This window comes from Squalius cephalus (genome assembly GCF_949319135.1).
Source record: "Squalius cephalus genome assembly, chromosome: 25".
NCBI classification, from domain to species: Eukaryota; Metazoa; Chordata; class Actinopteri; order Cypriniformes; family Leuciscidae; genus Squalius; species Squalius cephalus.
Window position 1 is genome coordinate 4199780 of NC_137146.1, and position 20024 is coordinate 4219803.

The 20024-nt window shown below is 37.8% G+C and overlaps 2 protein-coding genes across 2 annotated transcripts; one reads left to right on the forward strand and one right to left on the reverse strand.

Annotated features, from left to right (window-relative positions):
• Positions 1-53: 53 nt before the first annotated feature.
• Positions 54-14520, reverse strand: wdr24 (WD repeat domain 24). The gene is made up of 14 exons (XM_079862837.1): positions 14444-14520; positions 13044-13169; positions 12756-12821; positions 12480-12587; positions 10960-11320; positions 10559-10736; positions 9704-10128; positions 9040-9305; positions 6453-6562; positions 6256-6356; positions 4509-4613; positions 4097-4434; positions 1547-1731; positions 54-533 (listed from the first exon to the last, which is right to left on the reverse strand). The coding sequence occupies exons 4-14, from the start codon at positions 12579-12581 to the stop codon at positions 365-367; spliced, it is 2340 nt and encodes a 779-aa protein (XP_079718963.1). The 5' UTR covers positions 12582-12587; positions 12756-12821; positions 13044-13169; positions 14444-14520; the 3' UTR covers positions 54-364.
• LOC307153413 (uncharacterized protein) lies at positions 14510-16673 on the forward strand. The gene is made up of 6 exons (XM_079862845.1): positions 14510-14634; positions 14729-14870; positions 15545-15638; positions 15819-15978; positions 16054-16206; positions 16277-16673. Exons 2-6 carry the CDS (start codon positions 14731-14733, stop codon positions 16468-16470), a joined length of 741 nt encoding a protein of 246 aa, XP_079718971.1. The 5' UTR covers positions 14510-14634; positions 14729-14730; the 3' UTR covers positions 16471-16673.
• The last annotated feature ends 3351 nt before the right edge of the window (positions 16674-20024 follow it).

A 20024-nucleotide genomic window follows, 5' to 3' on the forward strand; every position in this document is an offset into this window, starting at 1 on the left:
TCTGCCAAAGAAAGTCACTTTTAAAGTCCTCATGTTCACAGAATGGCACAGATGACTAGTAAAGACTGGCTTTATTGTTTATTTCATGTGTTGTTCATTTACACAGTTTTCCAGAGTATTTTCAATGTGAATGAATCATATTCCCAAAGCCAACTGCATCTTGAGTGTAATTCAATTACATACATTAGATTGTATTTATAAAACAAAATCTCCAAAAACTAAAGCTTACTGATTGTTTTAGCACACATTCGAGTGAACAGATTCCCTTATATGTGTTTGATTATCATCAGATCATTAGTTATGAGTAGCAGCCTGATTGGTCCTGTGTTTAGTGTCCAGTGTGTGACGTCAGGTGTGTGTGGTGTCAGGTGTATTCACACAGGTGTCCACAGCCGGCCGGACAGTGTTTCGACTGTTTCAGCCACTCCATCACATGTTCCAGGTGTCCTCCGTGACTGCAGCCTTGACACCACACAAACAAGCCTTTGACCACGTGATGGCAAACCGCACACACACTCGCACACTGGTGGCACCTATGGAGGGTTACAATACACAACATAATATTATATTATATTATATATATATATATAGATAGATAGATAGATAGATAGATAGATAGATAGATAGATAGATAGATATATACACACACACACACCCACACCCTTTGGGTCCACTTAGTAAATAAATAAAATGAATGCATTTCATTTTAAATTAAAATTTACATAATAATTTTACATTATCATAAATGTATTTATTATACTTATTTACTATTATATCATTTATTATTTAATTTTATTCCATTTTTTTTTTTTTTATTATACATTAAAATATAATTTGGAAATTTTACACACAAAAAAAAAGGCATTTTTTGTTGTTGCCATTTTCCCAAATGATAGTTTTTTAAATAAAGTAAATATAATTGAAGTAGTAAATGATATAATCATAAATAAATAATAATAATAAATATATTTGTAATAATATATATTTACAAATTAAATGTATAATAACAATTTAAAATATTAATTTTATTTATTTATAAAGCACTTTTTTTACTTTTTAAACTACACTAAAAACCCAAAGTGCGAATATCGATATATTGATATACTATTATAGTTTTTGTTAATATTTTGAATTAAATTTTATTTTAATATTTTCTGTTTTCATTTTAATTTTGGTAAAGGTTTTAGTAATTTTGTTGTGTATTTGATAATTTTTAATTTTTTAAAGAAAAATATGTATAGTTAATGTTTATTTATTTCAAGTAATGAATATGATTTTTATGGTTTAAGTTTTAGTTAACAATACAACAAAAATAATATTTACTGTACAACTGTACAAAAAACAATATATACATAACACAATATAACAATTTCCATAAATATTGAAAGGCCAAAGAAAACAAAGGCACCTTTAAACACTAATAACCGTATGAGCTCTGATGTTAAACGATTAACGTTAAATTAGATAAACGAATGAACTTCAACTAAATGATTTTGAACTGGACAAGGAGAAAGACCAGATGAAAGCCCGAGCTTGGAGGTCGTACCTGTCACAAATCCAGCCCTTGTTGCTCATTGGTCGCTTGCAGTTGCTGCAGTTGATGTGTAAAGTGGTGGACGTTTGATTGAGACACATGATGGCGCCGCACGTGCTCAGTTTGATCACCTCGTTGCTGACGTTCCACAGCTCGAACCGCTGGAGTAGATCGATGTAGGACATGTACCAGTGTTCCTGAAACACACACACAAACACACTGAGTAAACCATCACACGCGTGAGAGATCATGTTACCATGAATCAAAATGGACAATTCGAACTTTTTCAAATGGAATATTGCACTATTGCATCATTGAGTGCATCATTATTGTTTTTAAATTAATGTAATCTTAAATCAAAGATTAAAAGCAGCTCGAGGGCGGGACAACCTGATACTCACAGGAGATCGACCAATGGACAAAATCAAGCCCGCCCTACTTTTTTCCTTGTTCGAGAAGCAGTTTCACTCGCAGATACGTCACAACAGGGAAGAAAAGACTATCGCAACTTCCGTTTTATGCTGACTTTAAAGGACAAGTTCGGTATTTTACACTTAAAGCCCTGTTTACAGATCGTATCTGATGAAATAGAACGGTTAAGATTAAAATTTGGACATGCTGCTGTCCCGAGAATTTTAGGTTTATTTCGCTCCCCCCCCCCCCCCCCCCCACCCCCACAATGGTTGTCTAGGTGCACTGGAACATTCCTTCCTAAAACACATTAAACTTTCGTTTACAAAGACGTGAAACTCACCGAGTGGTCAGGGGTGTTCACTGATATGCTCACACAAAAATCGCTGCAAAATATGCTTTCCAACAAGTGTTTTACCATTCGTTGTAAAACTGTGGATCTATTTTTCCAAACGTCTCACACCCGTAGATTCTTCCGTTGAGAGCTTGAATAATAGACACTCCAGCCCAGTTGGTGGCGACAATGCACATTTGCCGATTGCAAGCAAACCGCTGGCATTTCACTGAATACACAGAAGAAGCAGAAGAAGAAGCGGCGGAGTAATACCGTACCTCACACAGCTCTTTCAATACAAGTCAATGGAGTTGGACAAAAACTACGATAAAACCTGTTGGAAAGCATCTTTTGCAGCGATTTTTGTATGAGCATATCAGTGAACACCCCTGACCACTCGGTGAGTTTCACGTCTTTGTAAACGAAAGTTTAATGCATTTTAGGAAGGAATGTTCCAGTGCACCTATACACCCAGTCTACTGGTGGGGGGGGGGGGAAGCGAAAGAAACCTAAAATTCTCGGGACAGCAGCATGTGTCCAAATTTTAATCTTAACCGTTCTATTTCATCAGAAACAATCTGTAAACAGGGCTTTAAGTGTAAAATACCGAACTTGTCCTTTAAGAGATAACGTACCGTCGTATTTCCATCACATTAATAATGACGGGGACATGAAATATTGGTTTGAGAAGAAAAAAAATGTTCCTGTTTATCTTACAATCCATTATTGTGTACAAAAATCATTTTAGCAACAAGACAAACACCGTAAGTGTACTGAAGTATTCCAACATTTATTTTCCGCTGAACCCTTTTGCAGTTGCATAAGTTGCAGGGAAGTTAAACTGAAAACACGTGAAGTGTGCTCAATGGTTAAACATGCCCGTTTAGTGTGTTTGCATAGAAAAACAATGGAAAAGTAGCGCAGCGGAATGGAAAAACTCATACGGTATGACACGAAAGACATGGAAGAAGCGGCGGCCTCAAATACTGAGCAGTGATTATACAGCTATTGACGAGGATTATTATTAGGGAATAACTGACCTCGGAATGTCACGACTGACCAATCAGAATTAAGCATTTCAGAGAGACATGCAATGAAGAAATCTACAGTTTCTTCAAGTTTTTTTTAAAAAATGCTTATTTTTTGTATGCTTGTACGGTTTCTTTTTATGCTTTCATTTTATATGCTCAATGTTTTATTGTACAGCACTTTGGTGCAACTCTGTTGCTTTTAAATGTGTTATAGAAATACATTTTGACAGTTCTTAAAGGGATAGTTCACTTTGAAATTCACAGCTACGTCCAAGTGATCTGAGGGCGCGAGCGCATCCTGGTGTGTGACGTGTACGCAGACTGGTGCATAGATATATATATACACTAGATGTCGCCTTGGCTACGGCAGTTCATTGGAACGAATGACTTTAATGCGACATCTAGTGTATATATGTCTATGCACCAGTCCGCATACAGATCACTTTGACGTGGCTGTGGATAAGAGGTAAAAACGATATAAACACTGTTCGTTTTCTCACACAAACCGCTCGTTTCGTGTCTTAGGCCATCAATGTGTACTTACGATGGGGAATTGTTTAATTTGGACGATGGGGAATTGTTTTAATTTGGACTCTGTGCATGCTCTTTGAGACAGTGACCATAGACCTGCATTATATGACTGACAGACAAGAACGGTTTGACCTAAAAAATTGAAACTACTGCGGAAAAAAAGACACCTACATCTTGGATGCCCTTGAGGTAAGCTAAAACATACCAAAATTGAATTTCAAAGTGAACTATCCCTTTAAACATGCTCTTCCTCACCTGCGTGAGCTCGTCGATCTCCTTACGGATGCGATCTCCCAGCACGATCAGCACAGACACGGCCATCTGCACATCGCCCTGCTCGGCGTAGTAACACAGCATCTCCTTCACAATGGGGCAGAAGAACTTGGGCGGCAGGTGGGGCGAGAAAAGCAGCTGCGAGACAGAAATGAGACTGATGGACTCCATGGGAGTCAGGCACATGCTCTCGGCCTCGCTGCCGCTCACGTGGGGCGACTCGGGCTTCTCCTGCACCGGCTCCGGGGCCGAGGGATGGTCCATGATCTCGTGGCGTAACGGGAACGCCTCCTGAGGGAGCAGGTACTCGGGCTCCTCGGCTGGAGAGACCCAAATCTTGTTTTTTCTCTTTGTATATCACGGATCTGTGAGATGTGTTGGGGTGTTGACTGACCTGCCTGGTTATCGTGCTCCATGCTGTAGAGATCATCATCATCAAGTTCAGCATCTCCAAACAGATAATCCTGCTGACCCTCGCTGCCCTCCGTCTCCTCGTTCTCTGCGCACACACACACAGATCTTTATCTACAGCTTTAGTGTTTGTAAGGTTTTTCTGGCAGCTGAAGAGACTGTGAAGCATAATTACAAGAATCAAAATCTGAGCAAAACCATTATCCCTGGGGTGTTTAAAGGGTTACTTCACCAAAAAAAAAAAAAAGACAATTCTGTCATCATATACAGGTTATTCTTCTGTGGAACAAGTTTAGAAGAATGTCAAAGTTATTATTTTCTATACAATGAAATCATATAGTAATTGCTATTCTAGAAGAACAGACTGAAATTTAAAGGAACACGCTGACTTTTTGGGACTTTAGCTTATTCAGCGTATCCCCCAGAGTTAGATAAGTCCATACACACCCTTCTCATCTCCGTGCCGTAACTCTGTCTGACGCACCCACCGCTAGCCTAGCTTAGCACAAAGACTGGAGGTAAACGGCTCCAGCTAGCATACTAATCCCAATAAGTGACAAAATAACGCCAACATTTTCCTATTTACATGTTGTGATTTGTAAAGTCACAGCGTGTACGAATAACAAGGTCACATGAGACACAGCCATCTTCTAACCGTATACATACTGGGAACTATATTCTCAGAAGCCGAAGCGCTGCTACTTGGGCGGGGTGATTTGCTCGCTACTAGCTACTAGCTAGCTAGTCTCGTTGGTTTTGTTGACGGTGACGGTGCTTTTCAGATGTTGCGCTAATCACTCCGCAGAAGTAGCAGCGCTTCGCCTTCTGAGAATATAGTTCCCAGTATGTATACGGTTAGAAGATGGCTGTGTCTCATGTGACCTTGTTATTCGTACACGCTGTGACTATACAAATCACAACATGTAAATAGGAAAATGTTGGCGTTATTTTGTCACTTATTGGGAGCAGTATGCTAGCTGGAGCCGTTTACCTCCAGTCTTTGTGCTAAGCTAGGCTAGCGGTGGGTGCGTCAGACAGAGTTACGGCTCGGAGATGAGAAGGGTGTGTATGGACTTATCTAACTCTGGGGGATACGGTGAATAAGATAAAGTCCCAAAAAGTCAGTGTGTTCCTTTAAGACATTTCTCAATGACAATCATGATGTAGGTTTGGAACAACATGAGTATATTCATCATAAAAATGCCCATGGAGTTTTAAGATTTAATCAATTGACTTTTTTTTATTCTAAAAGGACATGGTGATGGAAAAATGAATTTCAAAAATAGAAAAAATTCAATGCTTTTGCGTTCTCTTTCGCATTCACTCAAAACTTTGCACTCACTCACAAAACTTTTGAGTTCATTGCGAGAAAGTGCAAAGTTTCTTTTAGTGCAAGCGAACACAAAGTATTTTGGTAAAAGGCAAAGGTTTTACGAGAAAGAACAAGGTTTCTCAGGGAAATGCAAGGGTTGTGCAAACAAACGCAAAAGTTTCTGAGGAAAGGTTTTGGAAGCCAAAGCAAAGTTTCTCTGGGAATCACAACATTTTGTAAACAAAAGCAAAGTTTCTTGGGGAAACACAAAAGTTTTGAGAGCAAGCACGAGGTTTGCACTGTAAACACAATCTAACTGAGTATAACTTGGTAAAAAAATCAACAAACAAGTGGCATTTCCATCCTGGTTTCTCATCAGGATGCAGATGCTTCCCTGCATGTTATACGTCTGTCTCACCATCATTGTTGTTGAGGTTGGTCTCCAAGCTGTGTATGTTGTCTTGTCTGTTTTCCTTGTTTCTCTCATTGAGAGCAGCGCTCATCTCCTTCATACTGAAGCTACAGTGCAGGATGCAGGGAAAAGACACAACTGAGCAACCATGAACAGTATATAAGAGGATTCAGAAATCCAAAATCACAGGGTAATATCAGTACCTGTTGACGAGCGGAAGGTTTCCTGACTTATTCAGATTGTGATTGGTTGACAAGGACGGATTAGCCGGCTCGGAAAACATAATTCGCAGCATCGTCCATGTGGTCGATTCCTGTATAGCACACAAACACAAATCAAAACTCATTAAAAGTCCTCTAAAATGGTTTATGAGGTCTAACAATTTGTCTAATAATTAAAATTGACAAAAAATATATAAAATATATAAATATTTTAATTTTTAAATATTTGCTTCATTTTACTTTTAAAAATAAAAAATGATCACTACAATAACAAAACTTTAAATCAAAATGATACACTGATATGAAATGTTTTATTTGTTTATCTGCATGTCATGTGACATCAGAAACATCAGAGCTGGTGAACATTATACATTATACAATTTATCAGCAATGACAAGTTTGATTTATTCAGGAAAATATGGAAGCCTGTATTAAACCACTAGAGAATATACTCTTATGCACTGTATAAGATTTTGTAACTTTTTAAAATGTCTATTTATTTATTTTTTATTTAGTTCATCTGTTTTTTTGTTTATGTCTTCTTGATGTAAAAAACCTGAGATCTTTTGGGACCTTTCAGAATTTTACGTATCAGGGATATTTTTCTTTGACAATTTTTACATTATTTTATTGCCACTTTTGATATGTTAGAATGTAGAGGACTCAATTGCAGGAAAACAAAAGTAAGATTTTAATTAACCAACCAAACAAAATACAAAGTATAAACAAAACTCCCATGTGGGGGAAAAAAACAGAACAAATACTAACAAGGCAAAAACACTAGGAACAAGAAACAGGAACTTAGACAAACGAACCAGCACCAGACTGAAAACACAAAGGAGGCTATAAAGGAAACACACACAAGGGTAACGAGACAACAGGTGAGGAATGTTAATTACTAAACAAATAACGAGAAGGGAGGAGCTAACAATTAGACAGAAAGCACATGGCACAGGAATAATCAGGAGCCATGTGCTCACATGAAACCAATGCTGGGTACACACCAAAAGATTTTTTACATCTTATAAGATTTTCAAAATGTGATAGACCACAAACATGGGGACAAAAAATCCTAGATTTAAGCGTTTTGCTCCTATAGTGTGTGGTGTGCCATGATGTGACAAAGACAGCACACCACACACATCTTCAACCAGAGTCTCGACTGTGAACACAGGAAATCTCGCAAAATATCGCGAGACTTCAGAATAAGCATGGCGGACGATATGCAGGAAGAAATTGCAAGTGTTTGGAAAGATTTTCACAGAAAATTCACGTGAAAAAAAAAACATTGTACCCATCATTATATAACCTCTTATACAGAAATATATTCATTCTTTATTGTCTTTATTTATTCTTTATTGGATTTATTGTCTCTTTAGAAAAAGTTATTTAATCCCTCTATAGAACCTCACTGAACCCTTAACACTCAGCTTCTTCTTTTTTTTTTTTTTAATTGATTTTAAGAATTACAATTACAGTCAGGGGGGTACAAAGAGTAAGCCGATAAACAAACATAAAAAGACATATACATAATCAGTGACAAACTTAAAAGTTAAACAAAAATTTGAAAATGTTTACGGATTGAAACGCACTTTGCAGCTTTCTTATTTTTCAAACCCAATATTGTGTTTAGGTATTGTAAAATTTCTGCTCTTAAAATGAAAAACAAAGGCTTGTTTCCTCCAAATTTACACTTATGAATACTAAATCTTAACACTCAGCTTCCTGCGAGAGTGTGTGTGTGTGAGAATGACGCGTGTCTTCCATCATTTCGCTTTCTGATTGGATATTGTTTTGTTTCACGTGATAATCTCCAGAACGTGCGCACGTTTGTCCTCGGGGTTCCCCCCCCCACACATCAGGATTTCTGATCGTAAATATTAAACATGTTGAATATTTACGATTTGCGATCTGACGTTCGTCCGAGCAGGTTCGGACACTCTTAACACACCTCACACCAAGAGAAAATCTGATAAGATAATCTGTTGAACCATCAAGATAATCGGGACATTGCTAGGATTGTCGGAAGGGGGGAAATCGGCCCAAAATCAGCCCGATTATCTTTTGGTGTGTGTCCAGCACAAACTAACAAAACACAAGACAGACAGGAAATGTCATAGTTCTGTCACCACACAGAACTAGTAACAAAAGCAGGAGTGACAGAACCATGACAGTGTATGCCTTATCAGAAAACTAAATAAAGTTTATAAAGAAAAGAAAACCATCACTAGAGAACCTTGAACATGTGAACGTGTTGTTAAATTATAACAATATCAACGTGAAATCTCAGGGGGGACTTTAAGTTAATATTTCAAGACAAATGGCGGTTACACTTTATTTTAAGGTGTCATTGTTACAGTGTAATTACACATGTAAGTACATGTACTTACTATAGGGTTAGGGTTTGGTTGAGGGTTAGTTGCATGTAATTATGCATCATTTACTGTTATTACTATGGTAAGTACATGTAACATATGTAACAAGGACACTGTAAAATAAAGCGTTACCAAAATGGCTTCAGCAGTCAAAACAAGTTTAAACAATACAACAACAATAAATCTGTGTGTACCTGCAGTCTGTTGAGTCTCTTGGCGACTTGAGCGTTGTGCTCACAGAGTTCGGCGAAGGGTTTTCCACTAAGTAGGTAACTCTGTGCAGTGTTAATAAACCAGTCCATGCCGATGCTGCTGCCCGCTTCACTCTCAAACACACTGAGCGCGCTGGACACCTGCGCAAACTGCTCCGTCACATCGGGCTTCTTGAAGAAGAAGATGGGGTACCGCCGATCGCCTCCTGGGTAGGTTTTACGCCCCACATCCCCTACAGAAGGGGGAGCTATGAAGAAAGGCAATGTTCTAATAAGAAATCAATGTCGATAAACAATTTAAAGGTGCAGTCTGTAAGAATGACAACTAGTGGTCGAAATAGGTACTGCAGTCCAATTCAAAATATCGGAGATCGTCGTTTCTCCCGTCACCTGCTCCTCAGACTGGACAAATTGGTGCTCATAAGGGTTGCCAGTTTGAGCACACGCAAAAGGAACGAGCGCAATGGACAATGAAAATTGGCAATGTGCAGTATAAAAATAACTTGCTGTAGAAGTGTTTTTCAGAGAAACGAGTATGTGAACTTAGCATGTTTCCTCAATATATGCAAACGCTTATATTTGTATGCTTTAGTAGAGAGGAAAAGTTACATACAGCACCTTTAACTGAGTCACAAGGGTCACTCACCAGTCATCAGACTCTCTTTAGCAGCAAACGCCAGGTCGCCGAACAACCCGAAACAGAGTCCTTCAGGGTTGGCGCGGTCGACGGGCCTGCTGGCGTCTTTAAACATGTGCTGGTACAGCGTGCTGTCCTTGGACCCCGACAGAAGGAAGTAGGGGTCATGCTGGTGCCGCCACACGATTCCCGTAGTCACGTCTTTGTGCTCCTCGAACGTGGCGAAGGGGATGAATGGCCGACGGACGTCCCACACGTAGATGTTGTGGTCCACCATCATGGAGCAGGTGGCTAAGTGAAAGCGCCGCTCCGGACGCCACTTCACCCTGGCCACCGACGCAATGGTCTGAACGCAGTAGATCTCCTTCACGCGATTGGTCGACATGTCCCAGACTTTCACCATCTTGTCACGTCCGCCTGTTGCGAGCCAACCCCTACAAGAGACAGATGGGACTTATATATATATATATACACACAACTGATCCAAAAAGAGTGAGAAAGTTAATGTGTAACCTTTTACCAATTGAAATTAGACAAAACAATCTTTTTAATCTTTTTAGTCTCAAAAACGTGGTTTGAAATCGCTGGTGTTTCTGACCTCACAAACTACCTTGTAACCAATCAGATCAACGTGTGATCGTCAACGAGTGGATCTCTGAGCTGCTGTGAGTGAGTGGAGGCGGGGCTCATTTGCATATTCATAGTGCCGGCAAGGGTGTAGAGCTACATTCAAGCTATTTTAAGGCATGAAGACATTTTTTTTTCAAGAAAAAAACGTTTAAATATGTAATTTTGGTGATCAAAGATGAGTTTTAAGGCATAAAATCGTTGACTACAGGTTGACCTTAAGTCAAGCACACACACCTGTCCTCAGGGTGCCAGTCACAGCAGAAGACGGGGCCGGTGTGAGCGGTGAACATCCTCTCGTAACGGTCGGGTCTGCGGATGTCCCACAGCTGCACGTTTCCATTCTCGAACGAAGCCGCGAACGTGAAATAATCCTTCATACTGAACTGCACATCCCTCACGCTCTCAGACTGACCTGCAGGAACACAGAACGATGTTCACATTGTGCACAGCTTCCATATCTCTGTAGCGTCCAATCAAAATCTGTTTAGTGTCTAAGAAGCTGCAGATTTGCTTCTCATATTAAAATGCACTGAAAATAGTTGCTCAGATGGCTTCGTAGAGTGAATTATTACTTTTAAATGATACTTTTTAGCATTGCCTAAGCAGTAAATGCTTCGACTTGTGTTTGTGCGTACCAGAAAACGTGCTGACGCTCTCCTTCTTTCGCAGGTCAAAACACTTCATGAACCCGTCCTGAGAGCCGGACAGCAGCATGTTGACCTCAGTAGGGTGAAAGCAGACCTTGTTGACCGTGCGCTTGTGTTCTGTGAACAGTTGCTCCTGTTTGTTACGGCACGGGCGCGCCAGGTTCCACGTCACCACGGCTCCATTGGTGGCGGCGGTGGCCAGCAGGTTCTCCTCCATCTGATGCCACATGACGTCTGCGCAGCTGAAGTTCAGCGAGGGTTTGCGTCCCACGCGCAGGTTCAGACGCTCCACGAAACCATCTTCCTCCAGACCGTATATCTTGAAAATATTCCGCCCGGCAACCACCACCTGAAACATGTGATCAATCACAAGTTCACTGTATCTAATGACATTACCCAAAAATAGAATTTTAAATATATGAATATTTATTACTGACAATTTATTATTGATTGACAGATTGAATATTAATTTACATATTAATAACAATATAAATTACAAGTACAAATCTAATTACGTAACATTAATTAATGCATTAACTAACAATAAGCAATACAATAATCTTTATTAACATAACGTTCATTGTTAGTTCAAGTCTATTAAATAACATTTACAGATACAACTTTTGATTTTAATACTGTATTAGTAAATGCTGAAATTCACATTAACTAAGATTAATAAATGCTATAGAAGTGTTGTTCATTGTTAGTTCAAGTCCATTAAATAACATTTACAGATACAACTTTTGATTTTAATAATGTATTAGTAAATGCTGAAATTAACATTATCTAAGATTAATAAAAGGCTATAGAAGTGTTGTTCATTTTTAGTTCAAATAACAAAATGAAAAGAGAAAAATATTCACTGCTCTTGACTGAATAACTTTTGTAGCTTTAATAAAATTAATCTATATTTAATTTATAATTATGTAGTGGAAACTGTTAAGGGTTTGATAACTTTATTCATTTTCTGTACATTTCCTACCTGTTAGATCAAATATTTAAAACATACTGTCTTTATGTTGCTTCCACATTAATTTGGAGATTAAATGTTAAATTATTACAATATAACAATATATTAACTTCAATGTTAGGTGCAATCAATCACGATTAATTACAGTAAAATGTGCAATTAATAAAAAAAAATTAAATCTAGTGACAGCACTAAAATAAGTTTAAATAAATTAAAATATTGTTAAATTATATTATAATATTATAATAATTTCATCTTGTTCCCATTTTTTTCTTATTCATAATTAGTTCATAAAAAGTGAACTGCCTGGAGTAAGTTTTACAAGAAAATACCATTTCAGTCTTTCTACTTCAAAATTTCACATTTAATTATAAGTGTTACTTTCTTTGTAATTGTTTGTGAAATTTACTAGCAATATCTAACTTTTTTTGGTGTACCATTTCTTCTATTTTGAAATGGGCTACATTTAAAAAGTCATGTAAACAACCACAAAAAATATATATTAGAGCTTGTGGCAAGAACATAGTGTGATTTTCACCTGCGTAGCATCCCGACACACACTGATGGCGTTGGCAGGAGCATCCAGGTGACAAAACATGGTACGGCCACTGATGGCGTTGACCCTGTTCATCTTCTCCATCTCAAGCTGAAAGACACCGAGAGATGAAGCTGCTGCAGATCCTTCTCTGGCCAGCAGGTGGACAGCACATTCATCAACTCCAACATCTCATGGTGGACGTGCATTTATCTGATCTTATTCATTTAGCAATACATGTCAAAGCATACATGAATAAGATAAGCAGTTCACACTTACGCTTTTGTGTGTTGAGAAAAACACTTCAAATAACCTCCAACTTTCTCATTCGCTCCACGCTAAGACCTTCGGGAAAACGAGGCCAGAAACAACAAACACATTCCATCAATGTGTTTATTATTTAATCACAAATATACATGAATGATTAAACTATTCTTTATAGATTATATCTGAATAAGCAGATCAAAAAAGACATTTCTAGAAATGATTAGTGGTGGTAAAATGACAAACATCTAAGGGATTATTAATGTTATTGCAACATGACTATATACAGGTATTTTATCTCACCATCTGTGTTCGTCACGCACAGCTCAAGGCGAAAACAAAACCACTTCTCGTGACCGTCTGTGCGTGACGTCACGCACACATCCACACCAACGAGTTTAACATCTTCATATGGAATTACACACTGACCTGCAGAACAGAAACAAGGAAGCAATATCACTAGCAGAGAAGCAATATTAATGAAACAATGCAATTTTACAAATCATATTAGCAGTAAAACTTAATGAGATGTTTTTATAAAACCTTTTTTTATATTTTATGCAATTGATATAATCTGAAGCATGCAATTTATTTTTAATAATAATAATACATATCTTGTTCAGATTATATTATGGTTATATAATTACCATATTTGTATTTTTCATTGCATGTTGTATATCTGCTGCTGTCTGCCTGCAATTTTACTGCACCGCAATTCAGGTTTATATATTATTACTGTTAATCTTATCCATTTTACTGCACTGCAATATAGATTTATATATTATTATTGATATTCTTATCCATTTTAAGGCACTGCAATATAGATTTATATATTATTATTGATATTCTTATCCATTTTAAGGCACTGCAATGTAGGTTTATATATTATTACTATTCTTCTTATCCATTTTACTACAATGCAATGTAGGTTTATATATTATTATTGATATTCTTATCCATTTTACGGCACAGCAATGTGGTTTATATATTATTACTGTTATTCTTATCCATTTTACGGCACTGCAATACAGGTTTATATATTATTATTGATATTCTTATCCATTTTACTGCACTGAAATATAGGTTTATATATTATTATTGAGATTCTTATCCATTTTACTGCACTGCAATATAGATTTATATATTATTATTGATATTCTTATCCATTTTACTGCACTGCAATATAGATGTATATATTATTATTGATATTCTTATCCATTTTACTGCACTGCAATATAGGTTTTTATATTATTACTGTTATTCTGATCAATTTCTCTAGACTGCAATGTAGGTTTATTTTTTATTATCATTAAGCAAATCAACGCAGTGTTTTCTGTGTGTTATTGTAATGCACAGAAAGGTCAATTAAATGCGATTTTCTATAAGGATTTGAACTATTCATATTCATTTATGCTGGCCGATTGGTGCTTCGAGGATATAAAAATGTAATTCTTCTTGCAATACTATGACATTACAGCTGTACTTTTTGTGAGTGGAATAATATATGTAGTAAATATGAGTAAGTTTGTCTTATAGAGCTCGTGGCAGTGAACAGAAGTGTCACACTGCTCCAGAAACACCTCAGTACAGCAGCAACAACTCCTGCCGCTCGACACCATACTTCAGCTTATCATGTTTCCGGACATGAATGTTCAGTTGTAATATGAGTTTGGATATTGCTGGAATAACCGCACAGAACTTACCCTTTTAAAAACAAGTGTGTCCGTTCATGAGAAGCGGATGTAGAATTATTGTTTACGTTTGCCGCTGCCGTCACTTCCCCTCACGAGGCGCGCGCTGCTTCAGTCACGCCGCTCGAGTTTGTCACACTGCTGGAGGACTGAAAATTGTTAAAAAACGCCGTTAAAAGGGATATTTATCATAACACATCCTGGTATGATAATATGCTGTTATTTGGCGTGCTTGTTTGAGATCTGCAGTAAATGTTATAAACTGTGTGCGCGCATTATCTCTCTCTTCTCTCTCAGTCATGCCTGTGGATGCGAGACTGTTTACCTGTGAAGATCCAGCTGTGTGGAGAGGGGTTTATGGGAAATACTGGACTGTGATACAAGCTAAATCTGCTGGAAAGGGCAAGGCTTCTGGAAAGCTCCTGCAACTGGACAAATGGTTTGAGTTCTTACAAACACAGACGTAAAATGTATTTTTATGTTCATTATTGTATTTGCACCAGAATGGAATTGAAAATTTATATTAATAATCATATAATTTACGAATATTAATGTCTAAAATATATACATGTAAAATAATAATAAATTATATAAAATAAAATACTGTTAATTCTAAATTATATAGGTTTTAATTCATAATTTGTGCCAACGCATCATAATTAGCCAATTATGTGACAACTAGCATTGCCTCTATTTGATATGGAAAACATTTAAATGTTCACATGAACAATACAGTTCCTCAAATGTCTTTTTATGCATCGGAATAGAATTGAATATTAATTTCTGTATTAATAATCATATACATTTCTAAAATACATATATTTAAAGTGAATGATAAATTATAGTAATTAAAATATGGTTAACTTATATACATTTTAAAATATTTGTATTAATTTTATCTTGTTCATTTTACTTCATGTTTGCCTGCTCATCATTACTATCTAACATGCCATTTGACACCTTAAATGCAGCTTCACTCGAAAAACAACCACAAAAATAGACTTGAGTTCTCAGAAATACACACCTACAGTGTATTTTTTGTTCATTGTTGTATTTGCATCATAATATAATACAATTGCAGGAAATCTTAGTGACATTGTCTGTTTTTCCCAGGTTTCAGGAGGAGCTTCCCGCAGCGATCTCCGCTCGATCCCAGCATTCCCTCACACATGCTGAGCTCGTCAAGATCATGGAGTGGAAACTGACTGTAAGCACAATAGAAACAGATTCATGCCCTGTGTAATTAGAGAGAAACACAGAAATTGGTTGCACGCAGTGACGATCACTCTTATGATATCCGTTCAGACACATATATGACTATTATGCACAAAATGCATGGCTCTCTTTGATGATGATGATGATGATGATGATGGCTGCTCCCTCTCAGAAAGGGAAGTTCAGGCCACGTTTGCAGCAGCTCATTGGCTCGAACAGCGAGGAGGCGGTTCAAAGCTCCACCAGCAAAGCATTCGGTTTGTTGCCCGATGTCCAAGCGGCAATTACAGAGCTGTGCAAACTCAAAGGTGTCGGGCCAGCAACAGCCTCAGGTACACACACACCTATCCAGTCATGCAATAACTGTAATAAACCACATTTAAACCACAGCAAACTGTCTCCATCAGCCGTGTTGGCGGCCGGCGCTCCAGGTGAAGTGGCCTTCATGGCTGATGAAGCCGTGGAGAGCATCGCAGAGCTCAGACCGGTCGAGTACACGGCCAAACATTATGCACTTTTCCTCCAGAAAATGCTGCATAAATCATCCCAGCTTAATAGAGGTAAGATACACACATTAAGCTTAAATATTTCTTTATTAGGATCTTACTATAGTATTTATTTCCGGTCTAGTGGACGGTCAGCAGGACTGGACTCCTCACCGGGTGGAGCAGTGTTTATGGGCATGGGCCGTGGCCAATCAGATTCAGCCCTCATTAATACAGGAGTTCAGTCTGATGGATGCAACACACGCAGTGACCAATCAGAAGCCGGAGAAGAGGAAGACTGCTGATGAAAAGCCATCAAAGAGACAGAAGAAAACTTAAACTCAGAACTGTGCACTTCTCTGAATTTTCCTAGAATATAGTACATGTAATATTAGTTAGAGGACGTTGTCAATATATTCCTATGCAAAAGTATCTCTGTGTTTTTGAGGCTCTACTTCAAGATCACGAAATGCAACATTTCACAATTGCTCTTCTGAATTTGTAATTGTTTATGTATAGATGTTTTAATAAAGCAATATTATAAATAATATTTTCTTTAATTTATGAGAAATAACAGGGTTTATATATATACACTCACCTAAAGGATTATTAGGAACACCATACTAATACTGTGTTTGACCCCCTTTCGCCTTCAGAACTGCCTTAATTCTACGTGGCATTGATTCAACAAGGTGCTGAAAGCATTCTTTAGAAATGTTGGCCCATATTGATAGGATAGCATCTTGCAGTTGATGGAGATTTGTGGGATGCACATCCAGGGCACGAAGCTCCCGTTCCACCACATCCCAAAGATGCTCTATTGTGTTGAGATCTGGTGACTGTGGGGGCCATTTTAGTACAGTGAACTCATTGTCATGTTCAAGAAACCAATTTGAAATGATTTGAGCTTTGTGACATGGTGCATTATCCTGCTGGAAGTAGCCATCAGAGGATGGGTACATGGTGGTCATAAACGGATGGACATGGTCAGCAACAATGCTCAGGTAGGCCGTGGCATTTAAACGATGCCCAATTGGCACTAAGGGGCCTAAAGTGTGGCAAGAAAACATCCCCCACACCATTACACCACCACCACCAGCCTGCACAGTGGTAACAAGGCATGATGGATCCATGTTCTCATTTTGTTTACGCCAAATTCTGACTCTACCATCTGAATGTCTCAACAGAAATCGAGACTCATCAGACCAGGCAACATTTTTCCAGTCTTCAACTGTCCAATTTTGGTGAGCTCGTGCAAATTGTAGCCTCTTTTTCCTATTTGTAGTGGAGGTGAGTGGTACCCGGTGGGGTCTTCTGCTGTTGTAGCCCATCCGCCTCAGGGTTGTGTGTGTTGTGGCTTCACAAATGCTTTGCTGCATACCTCGGTTGTAACGAGTGGTTATTTCAGTCAAAGTTGCTCTTCTATCAGCTTGAATCAGTCGGCCCATTCTCCTCTGACCTCTAGCATCAACAAGGCATTTTCACCCACAGGACTGCCGCATACTGGATGTTTTTCCCTTTTCACACCATTCTTTGTAAACCCTAGAAATGGTTGTGCGTGAAAATCCCAGTAACTGAGCAGATTGTGAAATACTCAGACCGGCCCGTCTGGCACCAACAACCATGCCACGCTCAAAATTGCTTAAATCACATTTCTTTCCCATTCTGACATTCAGTTTGGAGTTCAGGAGATTGTCTTGACCAGGACCACACCCCTAAATGCATTGAAGCAACTGCCATGTGATTGGTTGATTAGATAATTGCATTAATGAGAAATTGAACAGGTGTTCCTAATAATCCTTTAGGTGAGTATATATATATATATATATATATATATATATATATATATATATATAATATTTAAATATTAAATTAATTTAAAACAATTAAAAAAATACATTTATTTAAAAATAATATTTTCTTTCATTTATGAGAAACTAATAACAGGGTTTCAAAAATGGCAAAGCACACAGAAAATAAACAGACTAATTATATTTTATACATGGATTTATTTTCTGAGTTGACTAAACCATTTCTGACGGTTGAGCACATCCTTGCACTGACAATTTGCTGAAAAAAAGTTCAGTTCATGAGGATATTCAAGTACTTTATACCTCATTGGTGGAAAGTGGCTTACTGTGGGCACACAAACACACGCAGACGTCTCTCACAGTATGTTCTTTATTTCATACAGCTGAGAAATGAAAGCAAACACAAAACCATACAAAATAAAACTACAAAAAACAAATTGCCTCAGGTCCCAATATTTCATAAGTACAATACATCATGAAATGATAAAGAATTTAATAGAAACTATCAGTATTTACATCTTTTTTTTTTATCTTCATCTGATCAAGAGAAAACTAGTAGCCTTATGTTATATTTTTACTTTTAACTTCTTTTTATGTAAACAGAATATTTCACTGCAAGAGTCGTCATCTCTCGTATTTTGGCACCATTTTGAAGTCTGTACATGGACTACGATTCTCAGTAGGACTAGAGTTGTGGCGGCAACACAGACGCAGCGATGATCTCAAAGCAAAACTACACCTACATCATGGAGAAATCAAACTCCGGACACCATGATCTGCGAGAGCAGCTATTGGCTGGGAAGTAATGTGGGCGGGAATAAGGGGAGGCCCTTGGTAAATAGGTTTGTTCCCAGTTTCAAGAGGATTGATTGAGCACACTTCTTCACCGAGAGTATGTTCGGAGTGGCATACTACTATACTACCCATACTATATGCGGGATGCAAATCCGCAGTGTGAATGGCATATGTGGACGACTTCTCTGTAACATTTGCCAAAAATGTGCAATATACAACAGTATAAATGTAAAACTATCCCATGATGCAATGTGCTTGACTTTACATTCTGAAACAGTATTAACTAAAGCTATAAAAAAAAAATTGGAATGAATAAAGCTGAAATTAAAAGTTTTGCATTCTCCCAAGTAACTTTGTGTTCGCTCGCAAAAACTCAAATGTTATGTGAGAGAATGCAAAAACCTTGAAATATAATTTTTTTCTCCCATCTCATATTTTTTTGTCCGTTTATGGGCTCCGTATGTATGAAACCAGTGCCTAAAACTAATCTTAGCCACACCTGCCAATGGCTGGAGACTTGAGAAAATGTACTGGCCATAAATATTTTTTACCATAATTATTCCTTATTAAAGTTACAAAAGTGATTTAGTCTAGAGCACTGAGTGATTGTTCTTTGTCTTTTGTTGTCTGATTAACATTAAAAACACAGACAGTCACAGGAATATTAGGCTGCTGTCTCTTTAAGAGCGGATGCACGGATCCAATATACTGGTACTGATACACATGCGATTACTTTCTCAGCTGTTTACGTTCACTTAACCGACTGTATACAGGGATACTTGCCGGGTATTTTGACATAATTTGTGTGGATTTGTCCGTTCAAGCGCAAGAAGAAGTTAAAGAGAGCTCAATTCAGTATTCACGGCTTTCTGAGTGATGAATTGAGTTCCCTTTCACGTCTTTTTGCACTTGGATATTTAAATTGGCAAGGCTTAAACCTTCGTGACGATGCAGTGCTGTCCCGAGCGTTGTTCACGTTCATGTTCTCACAGTATTACATTGTTAGAATTCATAAAAATGCTACCGGCCAACGGCAATTTTTACATTTTAGGCCCTGTACGAAACAAAAAATGTGTAAAATGCATAGTTCCACATAATATTCTTTAAAATTAGTAGGCAGGATACTGTATAAACTGCAAAGTATGCATTCAGTATGCTAGTATTCCACTCTGAACACATCCCAACTGTTTTAGACCATGGTCAGTGTTTCCCACACTCACCTAAGACACACACAGACTACTGTGTGCTTTTAACAGTCTGAAAACCAACAATGGTCATACAGCACAT

What these genes read in the sequence shown, in the direction of transcription:
- wdr24 (XM_079862837.1), bottom strand. Translation starts at nt 12,581, where the DNA reads ATGGAGAAGATGAACAGGGTCAACGCCATCAGTGGCCGTACCATGTTT. An exon ending in TGTGTCGGGATGCTACGCAG is followed by an intron (nt 11,321 to 12,479) that starts GTGAAAATCACA and finishes CACATGTTTCAG; the next exon opens with GTGGTGGTTGCCGGGCGGAA. An exon ending in AGAGACTCAACAGACTGCAG is followed by an intron (nt 6,563 to 9,039) that starts GTACACACAGAT and finishes TGTGCTATACAG; the next exon opens with GAATCGACCACATGGACGAT.
- LOC307153413 (XM_079862845.1), top strand. Translation starts at nt 14,731, where the DNA reads ATGCCTGTGGATGCGAGACTGTTTACCTGTGAAGATCCAGCTGTGTGG. An exon ending in TCATGGAGTGGAAACTGACT is followed by an intron (nt 15,639 to 15,818) that starts GTAAGCACAATA and finishes GCTCCCTCTCAG; the next exon opens with AAAGGGAAGTTCAGGCCACG. An exon ending in ATCATCCCAGCTTAATAGAG is followed by an intron (nt 16,207 to 16,276) that starts GTAAGATACACA and finishes TTTCCGGTCTAG; the next exon opens with TGGACGGTCAGCAGGACTGG.